Here is an 18,265-nt window from a genome sequence, read left to right on the forward strand (position 1 = left end):
TGGATCTTGTCTAGTTGTCTTAGTTGATATATTGCCATTTTATTTTATTGGAGAATCACTGATTGCACTAGATTCTTGACATCACAGCTATTTTGTTTTCTGAGCGTTTGTCATTTTCACTGGAAACAGGAGATCTGAAGAACAAAAGCCAAAGGAGCAGAGGCCAAAGGCTTCTGAGAACAAGCCTGTGATGACAGAATGAGAATTACGTGAGCAAGACTGCCTAATTGACCAAAGGCAATGGATATGCTTGTGTAGGGTTGTGTGACATCAGAATTTATCTGGATTATGGTTGTAACCATCTCCTTCTAGCTTAAACTTTAATGCATTTTGATGACTGACATGGGTATATACCCGAATTTTGATGGTCAATTGATAGTTTAACAGCTGTTAAACCTTTTCTTCTACTAGAGTAAGCTGTTTTTAAGCAGTTGTGCTTTGATCCAAAGATTACTTTGGAGTCATTGGCATATATTAGAGGAAACTGGAGGTGGTCTATTCCTGCTTGTTTCTTTTGTTTGGTTGCAGGGCATGTGGACCTTGCTGGAATGAAATGCTGAATCCCACTACCCCTCGTTGGTCGCCAAAGGGACCAAAGGGGTCGTTTTTTCTGATGGGTTGTTGTTGGCAAGCTCGCAACCTACCTCAGAGTCACAGTGGAAGGATGCGAAAGGTCTCCTACCATGGATCTTTTCACATGTTGCATGGAATCCAAAGTTTCATCATCTTTATGTGTGCTGCTCAATCAGATCTCTAGCTAAATTGACATACTTTTCTGCGCAGATGCTGGTGGCTTTTCATATACAGCAAACTGCCAATTATCTTTTATAAAGCTATCTTTGAGGAGGTAAGTCTCTGCTGAGGTCCTTGTGAGTGAAATTTTGATAAGAGTACAAGAATGATTTTCTACTTGGCAATGCGTTTACCATCCAATCTACCACTAATCGCATCAGTCCGATGGAAAATATTGCAAAGCTACAGCTGAGCTGTGATCGGTCTTCTGCCCTGAAATTGGGAGTGCTTAATAACATTCAGCAAGATCCGTTGATATAATTTAGAATAAATTATAAAAATCTTTATAAGATTAGAGGTAAATTATACTCACACAATAGTTTGAAAAATCTATACTTATTTCTTCTGATGTTTAATTTTATCCAACACTTTAATCCATAACTTAGCAGAATGTTCATTAAACTGTTAATCGTAGATGGGATTGGAATACTATGTCAGAAAAAAATGCAAAAATAATCAAAATAATCTTAAGTGATATAACAACCATCTAAAGAGGTAAGAAAATATGTGCATCATTCTTTTTATTCAAAAGTAATTTTGACTTTTTATATAAAATAAATGATTTTAATAATAGTGTTAATTTAACTAGATGCAAGTGTAGATTTTACATTTAATCTAAAAAAAATGTAATTCTTAATTATTTTTTTTGTAATTTACCCTACAATTTATAAAATATTAGGCGCTGCAAAAGCAGTATATGATTTATGCTATCAAAGTATGTTTAATAGGCTGGCATGTGAACAAAACTAAATATATGAGAAGGAACGGAAAAATAGGTGGTGGTTGCAGTGGTGGGGAGAGAATCCCATGCAACCAAATCAATAAAAAGAAGGGGGACATATGGGGCCGCTAGGTAGAGCTAAAGCAAAGACTAAGGACTGAAGGGTAGAAGACTTGTGCATGAGCTCAACGGCACTCCCACTTGAGTATAGAGAGAGAGGAATATCACCAATGATTTTCATGTGCATGTACTCGCAACTCCTCCAAGCTCTTCTTCCCCATCCCTTCTCCTTCCATCTTACCTCTCCTTTTGCCTCCCATCTCCTTTGTCTTGGTTCTTTTCATCCCTCCAAACTTTTGATTTCAACCTCTGAACTCTTGTGGACTCTTACCACAATAAAGTCTAGAGATTAGAAGGTTGTGATCATCATAGCTGGCTTTCTTAATGCTTCTCTACCATCTTGGTTTGTCACTATTAACCATATCTATAAAATCCTACCTTGCCATTCTTACCATAAGATAGGAAAGATATGCACAAATTTGGAAAACATTATCCTTCTGAAAGGTGTTTTTGGTAGTCTTTTCCATCCCACCTTTATTCACGCCACCTTTGCCAGCCCAATTCACGCTGAATTATCTTTCCTTCCCTGCCTTCATTACTAGAAGGAAAAGGAACACCACAATTACCTTCTCTTCTTTTACCTCTTCCTCTTTCCCATCTCTTTCTTCTCCTCCTCCCCCACCACACAACAAAGAAAGCTGAGGCGAAGAAGACATGACCCAACTATGCAACTCTGATACCCGCCTCCTCCTGGGCCTCATACTAGATGACTTGCTCTCCTTTTGCTCCTTCTTAGCCTCCCACCCTCTCCAATCGGCCTACTTTGTCTACTTCTTCCCTTACCTTTTCCGGCTTCTCTCGTTCCTCTCTCCACTCATCCTCTCCACCTCCCTCCTCCTCCTTGCCCTCCTCACCATCTCCCCCCACCTTGATGGCTTCCATTTCTCACCACATGTGCTATTTGGAAACACTTGCTCTATTGTACTTAATACTTTAAAGGTAGAGCTCGAAGGTGACTCCTCAGTCGGGCTACTAGAGCAACTGGCGTTGATGGTTCTTGTGCCAACTGACGATGCTAGGCCGTACTTCAAAGATCCGATCATGCCAGCATTGGATGGTGATGGGTTGTTTGAGTTGGAGTTCCAAACCATGGGTGAGTTCTGCAATCATTCTAGTCGACATTGTGTAGTAGAAGAGGGCCCAATTAAGCTTGCTCCAGAGAATTCTCAAGAGAGCAAGCTTTTGGTTTCCAACCATGGAATTGGAGATGAAAGTTTTAATAGTGAATTAGGAGAGAGCCCGTTTATGGATGCTTTGGAGGACTCTAAAGAGAGTGAGCTTTTGGTTCCAACCTTTGGAATTGGAGATCAAGGTGCAGCTAACAAGGCACAGTTAACCAGCAGGGTTGCAGAGGATTTGTCGAAAGCTTTTGAGCTCAACAACTCAAGCAGGATACTTGAGTTAGCTGCTGACAATGTAGGAGGAGAACTTATGAGATCTAATTCAAGAAGAAGAAATCAGAGTACATATAGAAGCTCCGACTACCTTCAAAGAGATAATTTTATGAGAAAGGAGAAAGAGTGGAAGAGGACATTAGCTTACAAGCTCTACGAGGAGCGAATGACATATAAGCTATGCGAGGAGCGAATAGTCATCGAAAGTGGTGAAGAGATGGATCTGCTTTGGGAGGCTTATGAGGTTAGTGCTTCTAAGGATGATAAGCTGAAGAACAATGGAAAGAAAGAAAAGAAAGTTGAGAAGGAAGAGGAAGATCAGGCAGAGGTCGGCCAATTGTGTTGCCTACAAGCATTAAGGCTATCGACAAGAAAGATGAATTTGGGAGTGGGGAAACCTAATCTGATGAAGATATCCAAGGTCTTGAAAGGAATGGCGATATTTCAACATATCGGTAGACGAAGTAGCAGAAAGGGATGAAATTGAGCAACTTATAGATAAGAAGTTTATATGAGCAGATATTAGTTAAACAATAAGCTTGATATGTGGCCTCCAAGTCTATAGAAACACCTTAAGGTACCATGTCTATAGTATATAGAATCTTGTAACTTGTTTTCTAGATAAATGTTTTTCCCAGCTATTAGCTATCAATTCTTCTCTTTTTTCCATTTCACTTTTGAAACAACTTACTGGCTTCTCTTGGATCATTTTTGTAAAATTGTGCTCATCTTGAGCCCTATGAATCTAAATAGAAATATTTATAAATAACCATGGTATTTCCACATCTCCCGTGACGCCGAAGCTTACGCTGTCATATGTTTACCATCAATTCTGACAATGAAATCAAGCAGTTATCTTGTAAATGGCGATCTTTAATCATCATCATCATCATCATCTTTACATTATGGGGATCCATTTTCATGCTTGAATAGCAAATAGATTATGAACAATTAGCATGCAGGCTGATTCAATCCATTTCCAAACAACTATTTTAGCTTGTTTGTTCTTGTTGTGGAGTTTCCACAGTTGACAAGAGTTCAGGTGCAAAGAAAGGTGAATTTTAGTCCACATAATTGATCCCCAAGAAATACAGACAAACTCCCATATTTCGTGATCATATTGATTCCCAAAAGAAGCCCATCAAGAGTCCATTCTTTTACTCTCACTTTGTCCTTGTCATGCTGAAAGTTCTTCCATGTCTTCCACTTTGGAAGCATCACCTGATGCAAAGAGCTTCTTCAGATTCTAGCTCTAACAGCATTCTCTCTATCCATTAGATCGACTACCTACCAAAGCAAGACACTTAGCTAATCTCCTAATGAAGGTAGATAACTCGTCGCAAACTCGGCATTGCACATCGTGATGCAACTGCTTAGCCTGTGATGGTTTCCTTTTTCTTCATGAAGATTAACTTAGCCATTATCTAAACCTCTGTTTTATCGCAATTCTTCATTCAATGCAATAATTCTTTATCCTAATCTAATATTGTACTTAAAATTCTCCTTTGAATGCTACTCCAAATGGTGATCCCCAAAATGTGTTTCTACCGAAGTAATTTATCTAGGAACTTCATATCAATCAACAAATACTGAAATTGAACAATTCACAGTATTGGATTTGAAAAATAAGTGAACTGACATCTAAGCTTTGAAAGGAGCTTACTCTTTCTCATGGAAGTATTATTAATATTGGCTTGATCTAGATTCGGGTTCAAGCATGAGCATGGCTCTTTGTTCAAACCAGAAGGTAGGACTAGACCTAAATTTTTTTTTTTTGGAGTGATATATTAACTGCTTCCCCAGAAGAAATTATATTCTACACCATGTGCACCAATATGGCCGTGCACCACCACCAAGACGCAATCTTGTGAGCCAATCATCGAGATGAACGCATGATGAATGGGACCCAGAGGAATGCCTCTCAGAGATTGGCCATGTTTTCTTTATCTTGTCAGCTTTATAATCCTTATTGGACGGTCATTCTTATCAAGAGATAACTCAAGCTTTTTGGCAAGCAATTACAAATCCTTTCCAACAACTTCTATCTATGTTAGCTTAGGACAAAATCAATAGATGGGAATAAAATGATAAATGGATTATAGATATAGAAATTAAATCTAATGTATTGAAGGAGCTTGGCAAAATGGATGTCGTAATCCCACTAATGCTAGCGAAGTATTGGCCCTTCTTGACTATCGTGACCACCTTATCATCAAGCAAATACCTCCCTTGAGGGCAAAGAAAGGGTTGGGATTTTGGATGGACAAAGGTAGGGTCGATGATGTGGATTAAGGAGGAATAAGCCGAAGATATGGTGGAATAGAGCAGATGTTGCGAGGGTGATGGAGTAAATGGTGGGGTGGAGATGATAGGAGTGAAGGTAATGGTGACGCCCGCATGTTGCCTTATTTGTATGGAAGGTGGTCTGGGGATGCCTGCCGACCAGAGGCGTGCTGGCTAGGAGGGGAGTGATAGTCACTTTAGTATGCGAGGGGTGCCCTCACATGAAGGAATCTATTATGTTCTTTTTGGTCGCCTACAAGCGTCTCAAATTTGGGGGTGTGCTATGGATTCACCCAATATGTTGTGGATTACAGCCTCAACTGAGGACTTCTTAGGCCATCTGAAAGAGTCATTGCGGAGGCCTATCACTATGGAGTAGGGCATCAGATGTGCCTATGTGGCCTATCATATATTGTTAGAGAGAAATGTCCGGATCTTCAAGGACAGAAGGGTGCACCCAAGGATAGTGGTGAACAGAGCATTACTTTATATTGCAGAGTTTACTAGTATTACTATGGTGGTATTACTTGGGTCGGCTAGAGATATCTGAAATTTTCACTCAACTTTTGCAGTGACCAGGATTGCTTTTGTCTCCTAAAAGCCCCCACTCCCTAGCTTTCTTAAGGTAAACTTTGATGGTAGTGTTTTTGAGGATGGAGACGGAGGAAGAGTGGGCTTTGTAATAGGAGATCATGACTCTAGACTTATCGCAGCCGGGGGTCAATGCATCTTCGATGAGACTGTCATCGAAGCAAAACTGAGAACTACATAGGAGGGCATCACCCATGTGAGACTAGTTCTGGGTACGAACAATATCTACCTTGAAGGAGATTCGGCTATGGTAATCGAGTGGATTCAAGGCCAGTACAGGAATGATGACCGGCACCCACTGCTTCGGGACATATGCAGGCTCTCGAGAGGCTTTGGCTTTTTTCAGGCCACTCATGTTTATCAGAAGAAGAACAGTGCTGTTGACTGGGTCGCCTTCTATGCTACACATCATTCGGAAGAGATCTTCTGGGAGAGTCACAAGTTTGTTTCATCTCCTCTCCATCAACTTTACTTTTATGATCTTATTAGTTGTACTCATGCTCGATTAGTGTGAGTCTTCGTAGTATCAACAAAAAAAAAAGGTAGCGGCGGCGTAGATAGTAAAGGAGATGGCAAATATAGCCAAGGAGGCGATGGCAACAAAAGGATTGTAGACAAGAGGGAAGAGGATTGGAGGAACCCTTTCTTGTGAGTGGATAGAGGACAAGGAAAGGAGAGGAAGAAATTTTGGCTTCATCAAGGCCCCTTTGATTGGAGATAATTTAGCATGAAAAAATAAATTTCATATCAAATTATTATTTTGATATGAAAACTAGATATAAAGATAATGAAATAAATGATGGATTCTATATTTATTATTCTAAGAGAGAAGGTAAAACAAATACTATGTGAAAATAGAGTTTGAAATTTTAAGTTGTTATGTACTAAAAACTCAACATTACATAGGCTTAAATCTACTTAAGCTCAAACTAGAATGTGCCTTGGATAAATTCATGGGAGTATAAACACTGGAAGTTTTGAATGGTAAGTGGAGATCAGCTACCTTTATTGCAAAATGAACACTTAAAATATTGAAAGATGCCAACTTTCCATGTATTATTTAAAATATGCTCTCAAATAGCTCTTAAGTAGTTTTGCTCTGCATGAACAATTTATTAGCCAAAATATTTGAAAGAATTTTGAAGCACCTTTCCCTAGAAAGGTGTGCATCCTGTGATCTAATTCACAGAACCAAGACAAATAGAATAGATTGTTGTTTGTACTTCTGTTTATATCCCATCTCAACAAGCTAGCTGGAGACTGTAGGCAAGCGCCATGTGGACAAAATTAGGCAGGCCCAAAGCAGATGAAAGTCGCATGACCCTTGATGAGATAACCGGTTTTGGCCGTGATAAATTTCACCAAATGTGAAGGCACAAGCCAAAGACGTAGAATTCGGTTATAATATAGATAAATAGGCTGAAGGATCAAAATCTGGTCATGATCAACCACGATGCACGGGTGCGAGTTACAGCCCGAAGGATGTTAGCTTGTGGTTTGGTTCGTAGTTATACTACACGTGGGATCATGGGAGCGAACCTTTGGAACTGCTGAGATTTGTGGCGACAGGGCAGTTTACAGAGATCAGCAGTTGGTTTACAGTTATTTTGTTATGTATAAATAAGTAGAGTTGTACTCCCAAAAAACTTTTGGATATCCAACATATCAAAATTCTATTTTATCCTATCTTAGCTTTATTTTACCTTATACTTTATTTACTAGTAGGACTCTACTTTAGGAGTATTGCTAATTTAGATCTTTACTACTGTAGCCTAAGCTATACCCTATCTTTAACCAGATCCATCTTCTTCGAATGGTGGTGTGACAGAGGCGAAAATTCTTGAAGATCAAGGCACCTAGACCCATGCTACTCTTATATCCTTCCTTCGATTATTCCTTTTCTAGCTGCTCTAGTGCTGGTGGCATGCCAGTAGGTCAATAAGCTCTGTGGCACGCCTAGAGAGAAGCCAGACAAATAAATTCCAACTCTAAAATTTGGTTATATTGAGCTCTAATGCCTTTGAAATAGGCTTAAACATTTTTTAATACCTTTTATGCCTTATGCCCTTATGGTATTAGGGCTAGCATGGCTCCATGATCGCCTCGTCTCCTTTCAAGATTGTGTCTCATGCCAGTAGGTCAATAAGTTCTGTGGCATGCCTAGAGAGAAGCCAGACAAATAAATTCCAACTCTAAAATTTGGTTATATTGAGCTCTAATGCCTTTGAAATAGGCTTAAACATTTTTTAATACCTTTTATGCCTTATGCCCTTATGGTATTATGGCTAGCATGGCTTCATGATTGCCTCATCTACTTTTAAGATTGTGTCTCATGACTATGAATGTGACATTATGCTCAAATTGAAATCTGCATCTTGAAGTTTAAAAACTCAACATTACAAAGGCTTAATAGAGTTTTGAAATTTTAAGTTGTTATGTACTAAAAACTCTATATTAGATTATCGAGTGGAGGTAATCTAAAACTATATTAATATTATATTAATTATACTGTATAATTAGTATTAATTTTATAATATATTATATTAATTATTATAAATATATTCATATATTTATTAATGAATATTAATTATTAATAAACAATTAACAAATATTTATTACTTATCAATAAATCTAACATAATCTTTATTAATAATAAATATATTTATTTTTTAACCAAAATATATTAAAATTTGTTTATAAAAGAAATATATTTTTAATATATATTATTAATTTAAATTTTTTTATTAATTTATGTAAATATATTTCAATATTCGAAATAGCCAATATTGATAATGTTTATATAATGGGCTATGAATAGCTAATAAATGGATTGAGAAAAAAATGTTATTACTTAAATTTACTCAAGGGTATTGTTGAAAATTTGGCAATATTCCTATATAAGTTACTTCGAACCAAACATAGTAATATTTTTCCGTTGATATTTTTTAGAGTAATTTTTTACCAACTAAATATGGTAAAATTTATTTTTCTCCGCAATCATTTTTTTCAAATAAATGATTTCAAAAATTGTCAGAATATCTCATAAGCCTACCCCAAACAAACAAACCCTAAAGGGCATTTTGATTTTTTCCAACTATGGTTAACTTTAACCAAGCTCAGGTTAGGTGATAGTAGTGGAAGAAATTGTTACAATGGCAGGTAGAGGTGGCAATAGGTTGGGTCAAGTCTAGATCAAGTCAAGTAATGACAACAATAAACAAATTCTTGTCCTACGTCAAGTGGTCAAAAAATATGTATTGTTTTGTTAAATTTAAATTATCTAATTTTTAACCATTTCATCTATAGACTAGAAGTCTTCAAATCACATGATTTTTAATGTTACACAATTTAGATATACTAGATCATATCTAATAGCAAAGATCACCGATGTCACACCCCCATCATCCAATATTTCAATATTAATATTGCTATATAAGCTATACTATAATAGATTATAGGTAGTTTTATCATTTTAAAAATGTTAGATAGTTTATTTCAATTATCAAGTTATTTCATAAACGCTTAGCATAACTACCCTCGTTAGCTTTCCTAGTTCACATATTTCTTATGGTCCAACTAAACACCACCTTATATCATAATGAGTTGTGGCCCCAACTGAAGAAGGCCCGACAACATATGGGCCCATATCCGACCCGTCCGTGTCAACGCTAGGCCGGACCGGTCGCCCACCGGTCCACGGTCCACCCGCACTCCTAATTATAATATTAATTACAAACGTCATTAGCCACGTAACCATATCTGAAAGTCGGTATTCAAGCACAAAGGCCTTCCACTTCCGCTTCCATTCCTCCGCGCGACATCTCCACTCATTGTCACCCACCCAATCATACGCTCCATCGCCCAAATGGCAGCCCACCCGAAAGCTGGCCAATTCCCACTCTTTTCTCACAGCTCACGTTAATCTAAACTTGTCCGCGAGATACTATAACGAGCACTTTTTCTAAGATTCATTAATTAACTATCAATTAACACTAAACCATGTTCTAAGTACATCTTATTCTCTAATTAATTAGTTTAATTATACGCTAGTATTATTGCCTACTGAGAGAAGCTCGAGCGAAATCGAGCAGCGTTCTCCCCACTCCCTTCTTCTCCTCTTACTCCATTTCGATCCGAAACCCTCAAAACCCTAAGAAAAATGGCTATCTCCGATCGAAAACGAATCCCTTATCGCCGGATCGGGCTCTCTCTCCTCCTCCCCGTCGCTGCCTCCCTCTTCTTCGCTGCTGCCGTCCTCTTCCTCCTTTCCACCACCACCCCCTCCTCATCCGCAGCGGCGGACGGAGCCACGGAGATATCATCAGATCCGTACTTTTCCGGGATCCCATTACTCCGGCGATCGGTCCTCGCCGTCCGATCTGAACCCGTTCGGGAGCGCGCGAAGCTGATCCGCAAGCAGACCGGCGACCACGCCGCCCTCGCGGCGGCGTACGCCTCGTACGCTCGCAAGCTCAAGCTGGAGAACTCGAAGCAGGTACGTCTCTTCGCGGAGCTCAGCCGGAACTTCTCCGCCCTCCTCGCCGCCCACCGGCCCCTCCTCGACCCCGCCGCCTCGCTCGACGAGGTTGCCCTCCTCCGCTTCGAGCGCGAGGTCAAGGACCGTATCCGCGCCGCTCGGCTGCTCATCTCCGATGCCAAGGACGCCTTCAACAACCAGCTGAAGATCCAAAGGCTCAAAGACACCATCTTTGCCGTCAACGAGCAACTTTCCAAGGCCAAGAAGCAGGGAGCCTTCTCCAGTCTCATCGCCGCCAAATCCATCCCCAAGAGCCTCCACTGCCTCGCCATGCGCCTCATGGAGCAGCGCATCGCCCGCCCCGACCGCTACACGGACCCCCCTTCCCCTCCCCCCGAGCTCGCGGACCCTCGTCTCTACCACTACGCCATTTTCTCTGACAACGTCCTTGCCGCGTCCGTCGTCGTCAACTCCGCCGTCCGCAACGCCAGGGAGCCCTGGAAGCACGTCTTTCATGTCGTCACGGACCGCATGAACCTCGGCGCCATGCAGGTGATGTTCCGCCTCAAGGACTACAATGGCGCCCACATTGAGGTCACGGCCGTCGAGGACTACAAGTTCCTCAACTCCTCCTACGTGCCTGTCCTCCGGCAGCTCGAGTCTGCCAACCTTCAAAGGTTCTACTTTGAGAACAAGCTCGAGAATGCCACCAAGGACACCACCAACATGAAGTTCAGGAATCCCAAGTACTTGTCCATGCTCAACCATCTCAGATTCTACTTGCCGGAGATGTACCCGAAGCTGCACCGGATTCTGTTCTTGGACGATGATGTGGTCGTGCAGCGGGACCTCACGGGACTATGGAAGATCGACATGGAAGGGAAGGTGAATGGGGCGGTGGAGACGTGCTTCGGGTCGTTCCACCGGTATGCCCAGTACATGAACTTCTCACACCCATTGATCAAGGAGAGGTTCAATCCAAAGGCTTGCGGCTGGGCATATGGAATGAACTTCTTCGATCTTGATGCATGGAGGAAGGAGAAGTGTACTGAGCAGTACCATTACTGGCAGAATCTGGTAAGTGGGTATCTTATAAATTGTCTACCATTTGGTGGATTGTCTTACTATATGATTAAATTGTGGCTGTCTACATGCTTTATATTTATAAATCTTGCTTATTATTATTCTGAGCTAGTAAAAACTAAAATATAAGCTTGACATTAAAACTAGTATTTTATAACTGGAATGTGTTATTCTTCCCAGCTTACATGCAATGAAGTGCTAAATTGGGTTAGACTAGGAAGTGTCTCCACATTGGTAGTTAATCAATAATTTTAATAAGTTTTCATTTGTAAGAATATGATTGTGTTCATTTGGGCTTGCTTTGTGTTTGTATATTAAAGATATTATCCATAAAAAAACTGTCCACAAGAATTTTCTACTATGAAGAATGTAGATATAATCCTTGATTGATGATTTAATATGAGAATTTTAGTGGAAAGAAACAAATAAACTAATATTTGAGTTAGTCCACTCTGACATAGATCTCATATGGCACTTTTCTTTACCTAAGAAATAGATCCTTTTCCAATCTTAATTGATGTATACCGAGACATGCTCTGTTTTATGTATTCCAATGCCTATCAAGATTGAGCTATAATGCTGGATGATTTTAGAACATGAGGAGGCTCTATATGAAAATCTTCTTGATAATGATCTTCGTTCTTTGGTCCCTTAATGTTATATTGCATCTCATATGTGGATAATCTGGAGGTTGTTTGAAACTTTTGCAGAATGAGAACCGAACCTTGTGGAAATTGGGAACCCTGCCACCAGGTTTGATCACATTTTACTCGACAACAAAACCTTTGGACAAATCTTGGCATGTGCTTGGGCTTGGATATAATCCAAGCATAAGCATGGAAGAGATAAAGAATGCTGCTGTTGTGCATTTCAATGGGAATATGAAACCCTGGCTAGATATTGCCATGAACCAGTTTCGACACCTCTGGACAAAGTATGTGGACTACGATATGGAGTTTATCCGCCAATGCAATTTTGCATCATAAAGGAGAATGTGCATAGCCAAAGCTTCTATGGAGAACCAGAGAAGTATGGTGTACGGTTCAGCAACTTGTATTTGTTTTTAAAATTTTGTTGCAGTCCCTTCAAATGATTAGATGCTCTTATTCATCGAGCATAGACATGTTAAAAGTTTCTCCGAAATTGTAATATTTCAGCTCTCTATTGAAAAATCTTTTGTCTTTATCCACATGCATCTAGTGTTATATCTTTGATACATTAGACTTATCTAATAACATTTTCAAAGGTCTCCTAGCCCTTATATTTTTTGTAATATGCTTAAGAAATAATAAGCTTGTTTGTTTCTAATTTAGCTAACTTCCATTTTTTGTGTTTCTCTGTGCTTTGTTGGCAATGACACATCTAAATGCCATGACCTTATTATAAGTATGTATTTTGTTTTTTTATTGGTGTCATTTCTCTTTGTGACATTGATTATAATACTTCCATATAGAAACTTTATGCCCATTACTTATCTACTCATGTCAAATATTTTTCATTATGCTTGTATAATTGGTCCTTATTTTCCAAAATGTTATACTTTCATGCTTATTATTGTTTTATTTTGTGATTGTATTAGCAATATGAATCTTTTCAAGCGAAGCCTAAAATCAATCCTTGAAGAATAAAAAAGATATACGCGATATTCTAATTTTCCAACTATATGAGAAGTTCCTTCAAGCAAAACAAATTAAAAGCTCCTAAGATTCAACCCAGATCCTCTAGTGAATTCTACAACTCTTAAGAATAGATGTCTGTAAAATTTGAGATCCCTCTGCTTCCAAATAAGTTGAATTGGCCATACCATGCTCTTATTTGAAGTTCATATTGCCTTAGCTTGTGAAAAGCTAAATTCTTATTGGTTGAGGAAAGAGAGATGATTTTTCATTAATCAAAATTGAAATTTGGTACAACAAAAAGATGGTGAGTTGGGACATAGCAAATTGGGCCTTTGATCTCAGTGTGCACTACAAAACATTGATATAACACTGAAATTTGGAAGATGGCACGACTCCTTAGCTGGAGATCCTGGAAGTTGATTTTTAGCTCCTAGAAAAGTATGTACAGTCTTATATAGTTGTAGGATCTTGTTAAAGCCTTTCTGATGAATTTAGTGTGAATTTTATGTGCTTTAGGACCTTATCTAGGGTTTGCCTCACTCTATCTCAATTAACTCATGGCCAAGGTTATACTGGTATACTCTATGAGTGCAAAAAAGAAAAAAAAGAAAAGAGGGTTGGCTCTCCTTGTTGTAGGCCTTGACCTGCCTGTACTAGTAAAAAAAAGTCACTCATACACCTATTTGCTAACATAGGGAATTTTTACTTAACTAACATGAGAATCAGTTCATCAGATAACATGCATTTGCCAGTCTGATCTGATGGTTCTCAAATTGTGGAGAATGAATATAATCATGGGCCACAATGAAACCAATCTGAATAAATTTGCCATGTCTTAGCCTATTAGTGTACTATCTTGGACAAGAAGACATGATGATGCAGCCCAGAGTATTGGGATTGTAAAGCTTAAAACAGGACTTCTATTGGCCTTGTTTGGAGTTTCAAAGTCTCAGAATGTGAGCAAGATGATATCTTATAAAACAGAGACATGTTAAAAAATTAGGTTTTTCTTTTTTTACCTTTTTCTTTTATTTAATTTTGGGAAGAGTGGTAGGGAAGGTTTCAAACAGCTGTTTAATTATAAGAGATTTATTTCAAGTTTGACTTTTTTGGTAAGAGTCAGAAACATAATAGAAGAATTTGCTCAGAGTTCATTTTGCTTCTCATCTTCTTTTCTCATTTCATACCTCCTGTTTCATGAAAAGTAAAGAAGATAATATAAAATCTCATAATTATTGCAATCTAAATCACATTCCATGATTTGCAAAGCCTTATCCTTCCAACAAACCTAAATGTGTCCAAACCCTGAGACCTGATTGCCTAGACGTGTCCGATTAATCCCTAAATTAAAGGTTCAAGCATGCTAAACAACCATTGCCATAAAGCCTTGTCCGAAATCCTAACGATTTTTAATTGGCTTTAGGCATCCATATTTGACCCTAAATTAAAGTGCTACTTGCAGTTTCGTTACATGCATTTCCAAGTTCATTCTCAAAACATCCATCCATGAGTGCTTACATGTTTTTATCCCTCTTGACATTTTGACGTGGAATGGACAACATCTTCTTCCTATATCTTCTTTAGATGTTTTGTTGCTCGTGTCATAACATCTAAATTGGTTGTTCCTCATTTGTTCTGTTGGAAGCCTCAAAAAAAGAATGTGGAGGGTTTATGATATATTGACACTCTAGAAATTATACACACCTTAATAATATGTCCTATGAGTTAGTAACTTTTCCCAAGGTTGATCAAAAGCTACCAGGTGTGATTTTCAAGCTCTATCACACACAAAAAAAAGATTGGTGCATAAGAAGTCTCTCAAGGTATTATGAAGCTTTGTCCAACTAGAACTTATGAATGTTTTTTTAATATTACATTTTTGAAAGAAATTCCTGTGTCAGCATGCTTAAGTTCCTTTTGCAAGGGAGGAGGGAAGGATGGTTAAAATCTTTGGCTGGTGGGAGGTATTAAGTTGTATGATCTGAGAGAGTAGGTGAGGCAACTATAGTTAAGCGTGTCTTCATAAATGTTGCATTCTTGTTGCCAAGAACTAAACTGATAATATTTTTACGAGCATGTGACCGAGAAGGCTGACCACCTTGTGTTCAAAAATCAAAATGTATCCGCTCCGTATGAATGCATTGCGAGTTCTATGATTTGCCAACCAACTTAGTTGAACCTTAAACTCCTTTAGATGTTTGAATTGGATATTTGAGTACCCAATAGTTGAGCATCAACTGCCTCTAGGATTTGGAGAAGAGAAAGTCTAGTCACTTATTTAACTATGAATGTCTACTATCACTTTCTTAACTATAAAGTTTTGTCCTCTGCACCCTTCTAAGATATAATTTCTTATTGCACTTTATTTGTCTCTCAAACTTATATGATGCAAGTAAATGTCAAGTATAGCATCCGTATCAGTTGGGAGAATAACCCATAAAGCTTAGTTCATTCTTTGTGTTTGTATTGAGAATGCCTTGGACTTGGTTTGCAAGGCTAGGTTGAGCTGGGTAATGTTTTGAAGGGAAACTTTAGGTTGCTTTAAAGTGAAAAAAAATATGATTTGGTTGATTTAAATTAGAGTTGGAGCTATTTTGGACTTAATAAGGTTTAAGAGATGTCGGCCTACAAAATGCTTTCTCCATTGCCAAAGAGTTTTTTTTTCTTTTTTTAATAAGAGGCTATCATGTATGGATTATTAGTCTGAGGAACAGAGATGTACCAGAACTTGTTAAATTGATGCAGGAATATTGTGAACGGGATTATGTTAATTAAATGGATGATCAAGGAGAGAATATACATTAAAGGGTCATTTTCTCACTTTATGTCGTGGTTGAGGAAAAACAACGCATCACATCTTATGGATTTGCTTGATAGAGGATTTTATACTGGCATTTATTTATAATTGTGGGGGCCATTTGCATGGTGCAATGGTAAAAGGCATTGTAAATTGTTCTCTTACTTTGATGGGAGGTCTTGTTGATAAAGGATGAGATGTATTGTTGAATATTCAAGGTATACATCAAGTATACATACATGTGATAATTTGACGTCAGGGACTATTTCTCCAATTAAAGTATGACTGCATGTGTGCACTTTCTCTACCTTTTGTTCAAGTGACATGATAATGGGGTGAGGGGTTGTTAACTCAGGCACCCTGTGACTACCCCATAGCATTGCTTCGGTCTTTTCTAATCAGCACCATTGTTATGAATTTGCTTGTAGCATTGTTCATATTGTATGCTCTTCTAGATTTTTGTGCTTCAGATTCATTGAGCAGATGCTAGAATTTGACAATTTGAATATACTACAGGTATATGGTTTAAGATTTTCTCAAGAGTCACAGGTCAAGTAAAGCCTTTAACTGAAATTGTAATTAGTTGCCAAAGAAATTTATCTAGTTTTTGATCCTCCAATTTGCTTCAATGATTAACATGGATGAATTCATTTTTGCCATTGTCTTGATCCTAATTTCCTGCTGATAAGTTAACAATATGACTATGTCTCAAGTTCAAGTAATTTTTTCACCCATATACTCCCAGGACCAATTGATTTTTGGTTTTCTTAACTTTGTCTTTGAGGTGTTGTGGATTCTGTATCCTGGAGATACAGGATTATATTGAGAAAGAGAATGGGGTGCTATTCTACATTTACTACTCTTGTTCTTTAAATACATGATGATCTAATGAAGTGTACCCATGACTATTGAAAGGAAAAAGAGGAAAACAGGTTGATCATTTTCTAAGGTGATATTTTACATAGTGTTTCTGGGTTGTGTTTTTGGGCCATACCGTAACCTGAGTCTGTTTATGTTACATGTTTATTTTGGGGATTTCTAAGGTCTGCTATGGTTCTATCTTTCTCAATACTACCCAATCAGCAGTTAACTAATCTTAGTCCTGTGGTATTTTACTTTAAAGATTGCAAACACTTGTTCATGGAAACTCCAACTATTACAATTATAGAACTGATGCTGCTCGAGGTTGTCATGCTTTATCCTTTTGTTTGTAACCTTTACCATACAGAACGTCTTCATAGTACATTCCTATAGTGTTAATATCTTATTGTCTCAGTAAGTTTAAAAGTGACTTGTTGACAGATGAAATTGTAGATGCACTAGTTGTTTATGTTAAACTACCTAGATTTTGTAGGAGATTTCTGAGGCATCTTTGCATACTATTGTTTAAATTCTTTATTGGTGCCCTGACTTGCTTTGAGGTCTATATTTGTTGCTATCATTTCGACTATCTTTCCTTGAAAATAGCTCAATTGACAAACTAGTCAAAAGCTGGACAACATCACAACGCTAGCGGCGAGGATAACATACTGTTCTTGTCAAATCCAGACAAATTATTATCACCCCAATACTGTATTTAAATTTCTATAGAATGTTTTGCAGATGAGATTTAACTCAACTGAAACTTCTGAAAATTTCACCGATTGGAATATGTTTCTGTAGTACTTTTGGAATGGCAAACTAGATCTGTTTTTCTGCTAGGTTCAGCTGCATTCAGTGAGATGAGACATCATTTTAGTAGCCCCTGCACATATCTCCTTTTCTAAATTGGATCCCGTTCTGCATATCTTGATAAAGACTGAACTAATTATAGAGATGACGACAGTAGGTGGAAGGGTACTTAAGAAAGATTAGGACATCTGACTCCTGAATCTTGGTCTGGACGGTTTGGTTTCGAAGGGGTGGGGTTTGGTTTCGAAGGTTGTCAACCCTCTCGCTTCGATCTTTGTACATATAAATTCCCAGTTCCATGAGCAGTAATTTGGTTTAACTGTAGGTCTAGACTCCAACCTAGGTGAGGATAAAATAGAAAAAGAAAAAAGAAAAAAAATGAAGTATCTATATAATCTTGGACTCTGGAGAAAAAGAGAGAAAAAAGTATGTGTTGTGGTGGGAGTGCGGAGAGCCACCTAGCCTCGAGATTTAATATGGATGTACAAAATAATGACTCACTTGAAAGTAATTGGCATTTGATGGGTTGATGTTTGTTTTGGAGGAAGAAGGAATTTTAAGACAAATGAGCACATTAGTGCACTGTACTTGCCGTAAAATAGATGCAATAAAATAAAATCATATAAAATAAATAAAATATAAAAATAGCAAAAGTAGTTTTATGATTAATAAAGCAATTGATGATTATAGGTGGGGTGTTTCATTGAACCTATTATA

General features: G+C 38.1%; 2 protein-coding genes across 2 annotated transcripts; both read left to right on the forward strand.

Annotated features, from left to right (window-relative positions):
• The first annotated feature begins 218 nt into the window (after positions 1–218).
• On the forward strand, positions 219–3,796 carry LOC103717046. The gene is made up of 2 exons (XM_008805276.4): positions 219–673; positions 784–3,796. Exon 2 carries the CDS (start codon positions 2,288–2,290, stop codon positions 3,506–3,508), a length of 1,221 nt encoding a protein of 406 aa, XP_008803498.2. The 5' UTR covers positions 219–673; positions 784–2,287; the 3' UTR covers positions 3,509–3,796.
• Positions 3,797–9,944: 6,148 nt separating this feature from the next.
• LOC103717045 (galacturonosyltransferase 8-like) lies at positions 9,945–12,734 on the forward strand. Its single transcript, XM_008805275.4, has 2 exons — positions 9,945–11,455; positions 12,172–12,734. The coding sequence occupies exons 1-2, from the start codon at positions 10,061–10,063 to the stop codon at positions 12,445–12,447; spliced, it is 1,671 nt and encodes a 556-aa protein (XP_008803497.2). The 5' UTR covers positions 9,945–10,060; the 3' UTR covers positions 12,448–12,734.
• The last annotated feature ends 5,531 nt before the right edge of the window (positions 12,735–18,265 follow it).

Source organism: Phoenix dactylifera, unplaced genomic scaffold (assembly GCF_009389715.1).
Source record: "Phoenix dactylifera cultivar Barhee BC4 unplaced genomic scaffold, palm_55x_up_171113_PBpolish2nd_filt_p 000194F, whole genome shotgun sequence".
In the NCBI taxonomy this organism is placed as follows: Eukaryota; Viridiplantae; Streptophyta; class Magnoliopsida; order Arecales; family Arecaceae; genus Phoenix; species Phoenix dactylifera.

Coding starts and splice junctions, on each gene's coding strand:
- LOC103717046 (XM_008805276.4), top strand. CDS start 2,288: ATGACCCAACTATGCAACTCTGATACCCGCCTCCTCCTGGGCCTCATA.
- LOC103717045 (XM_008805275.4), top strand. CDS start 10,061: ATGGCTATCTCCGATCGAAAACGAATCCCTTATCGCCGGATCGGGCTC. Junction 11,456..12,171: donor ACCATTACTGGCAGAATCTG/GTAAGTGGGTAT, acceptor AAACTTTTGCAG/AATGAGAACCGAACCTTGTG.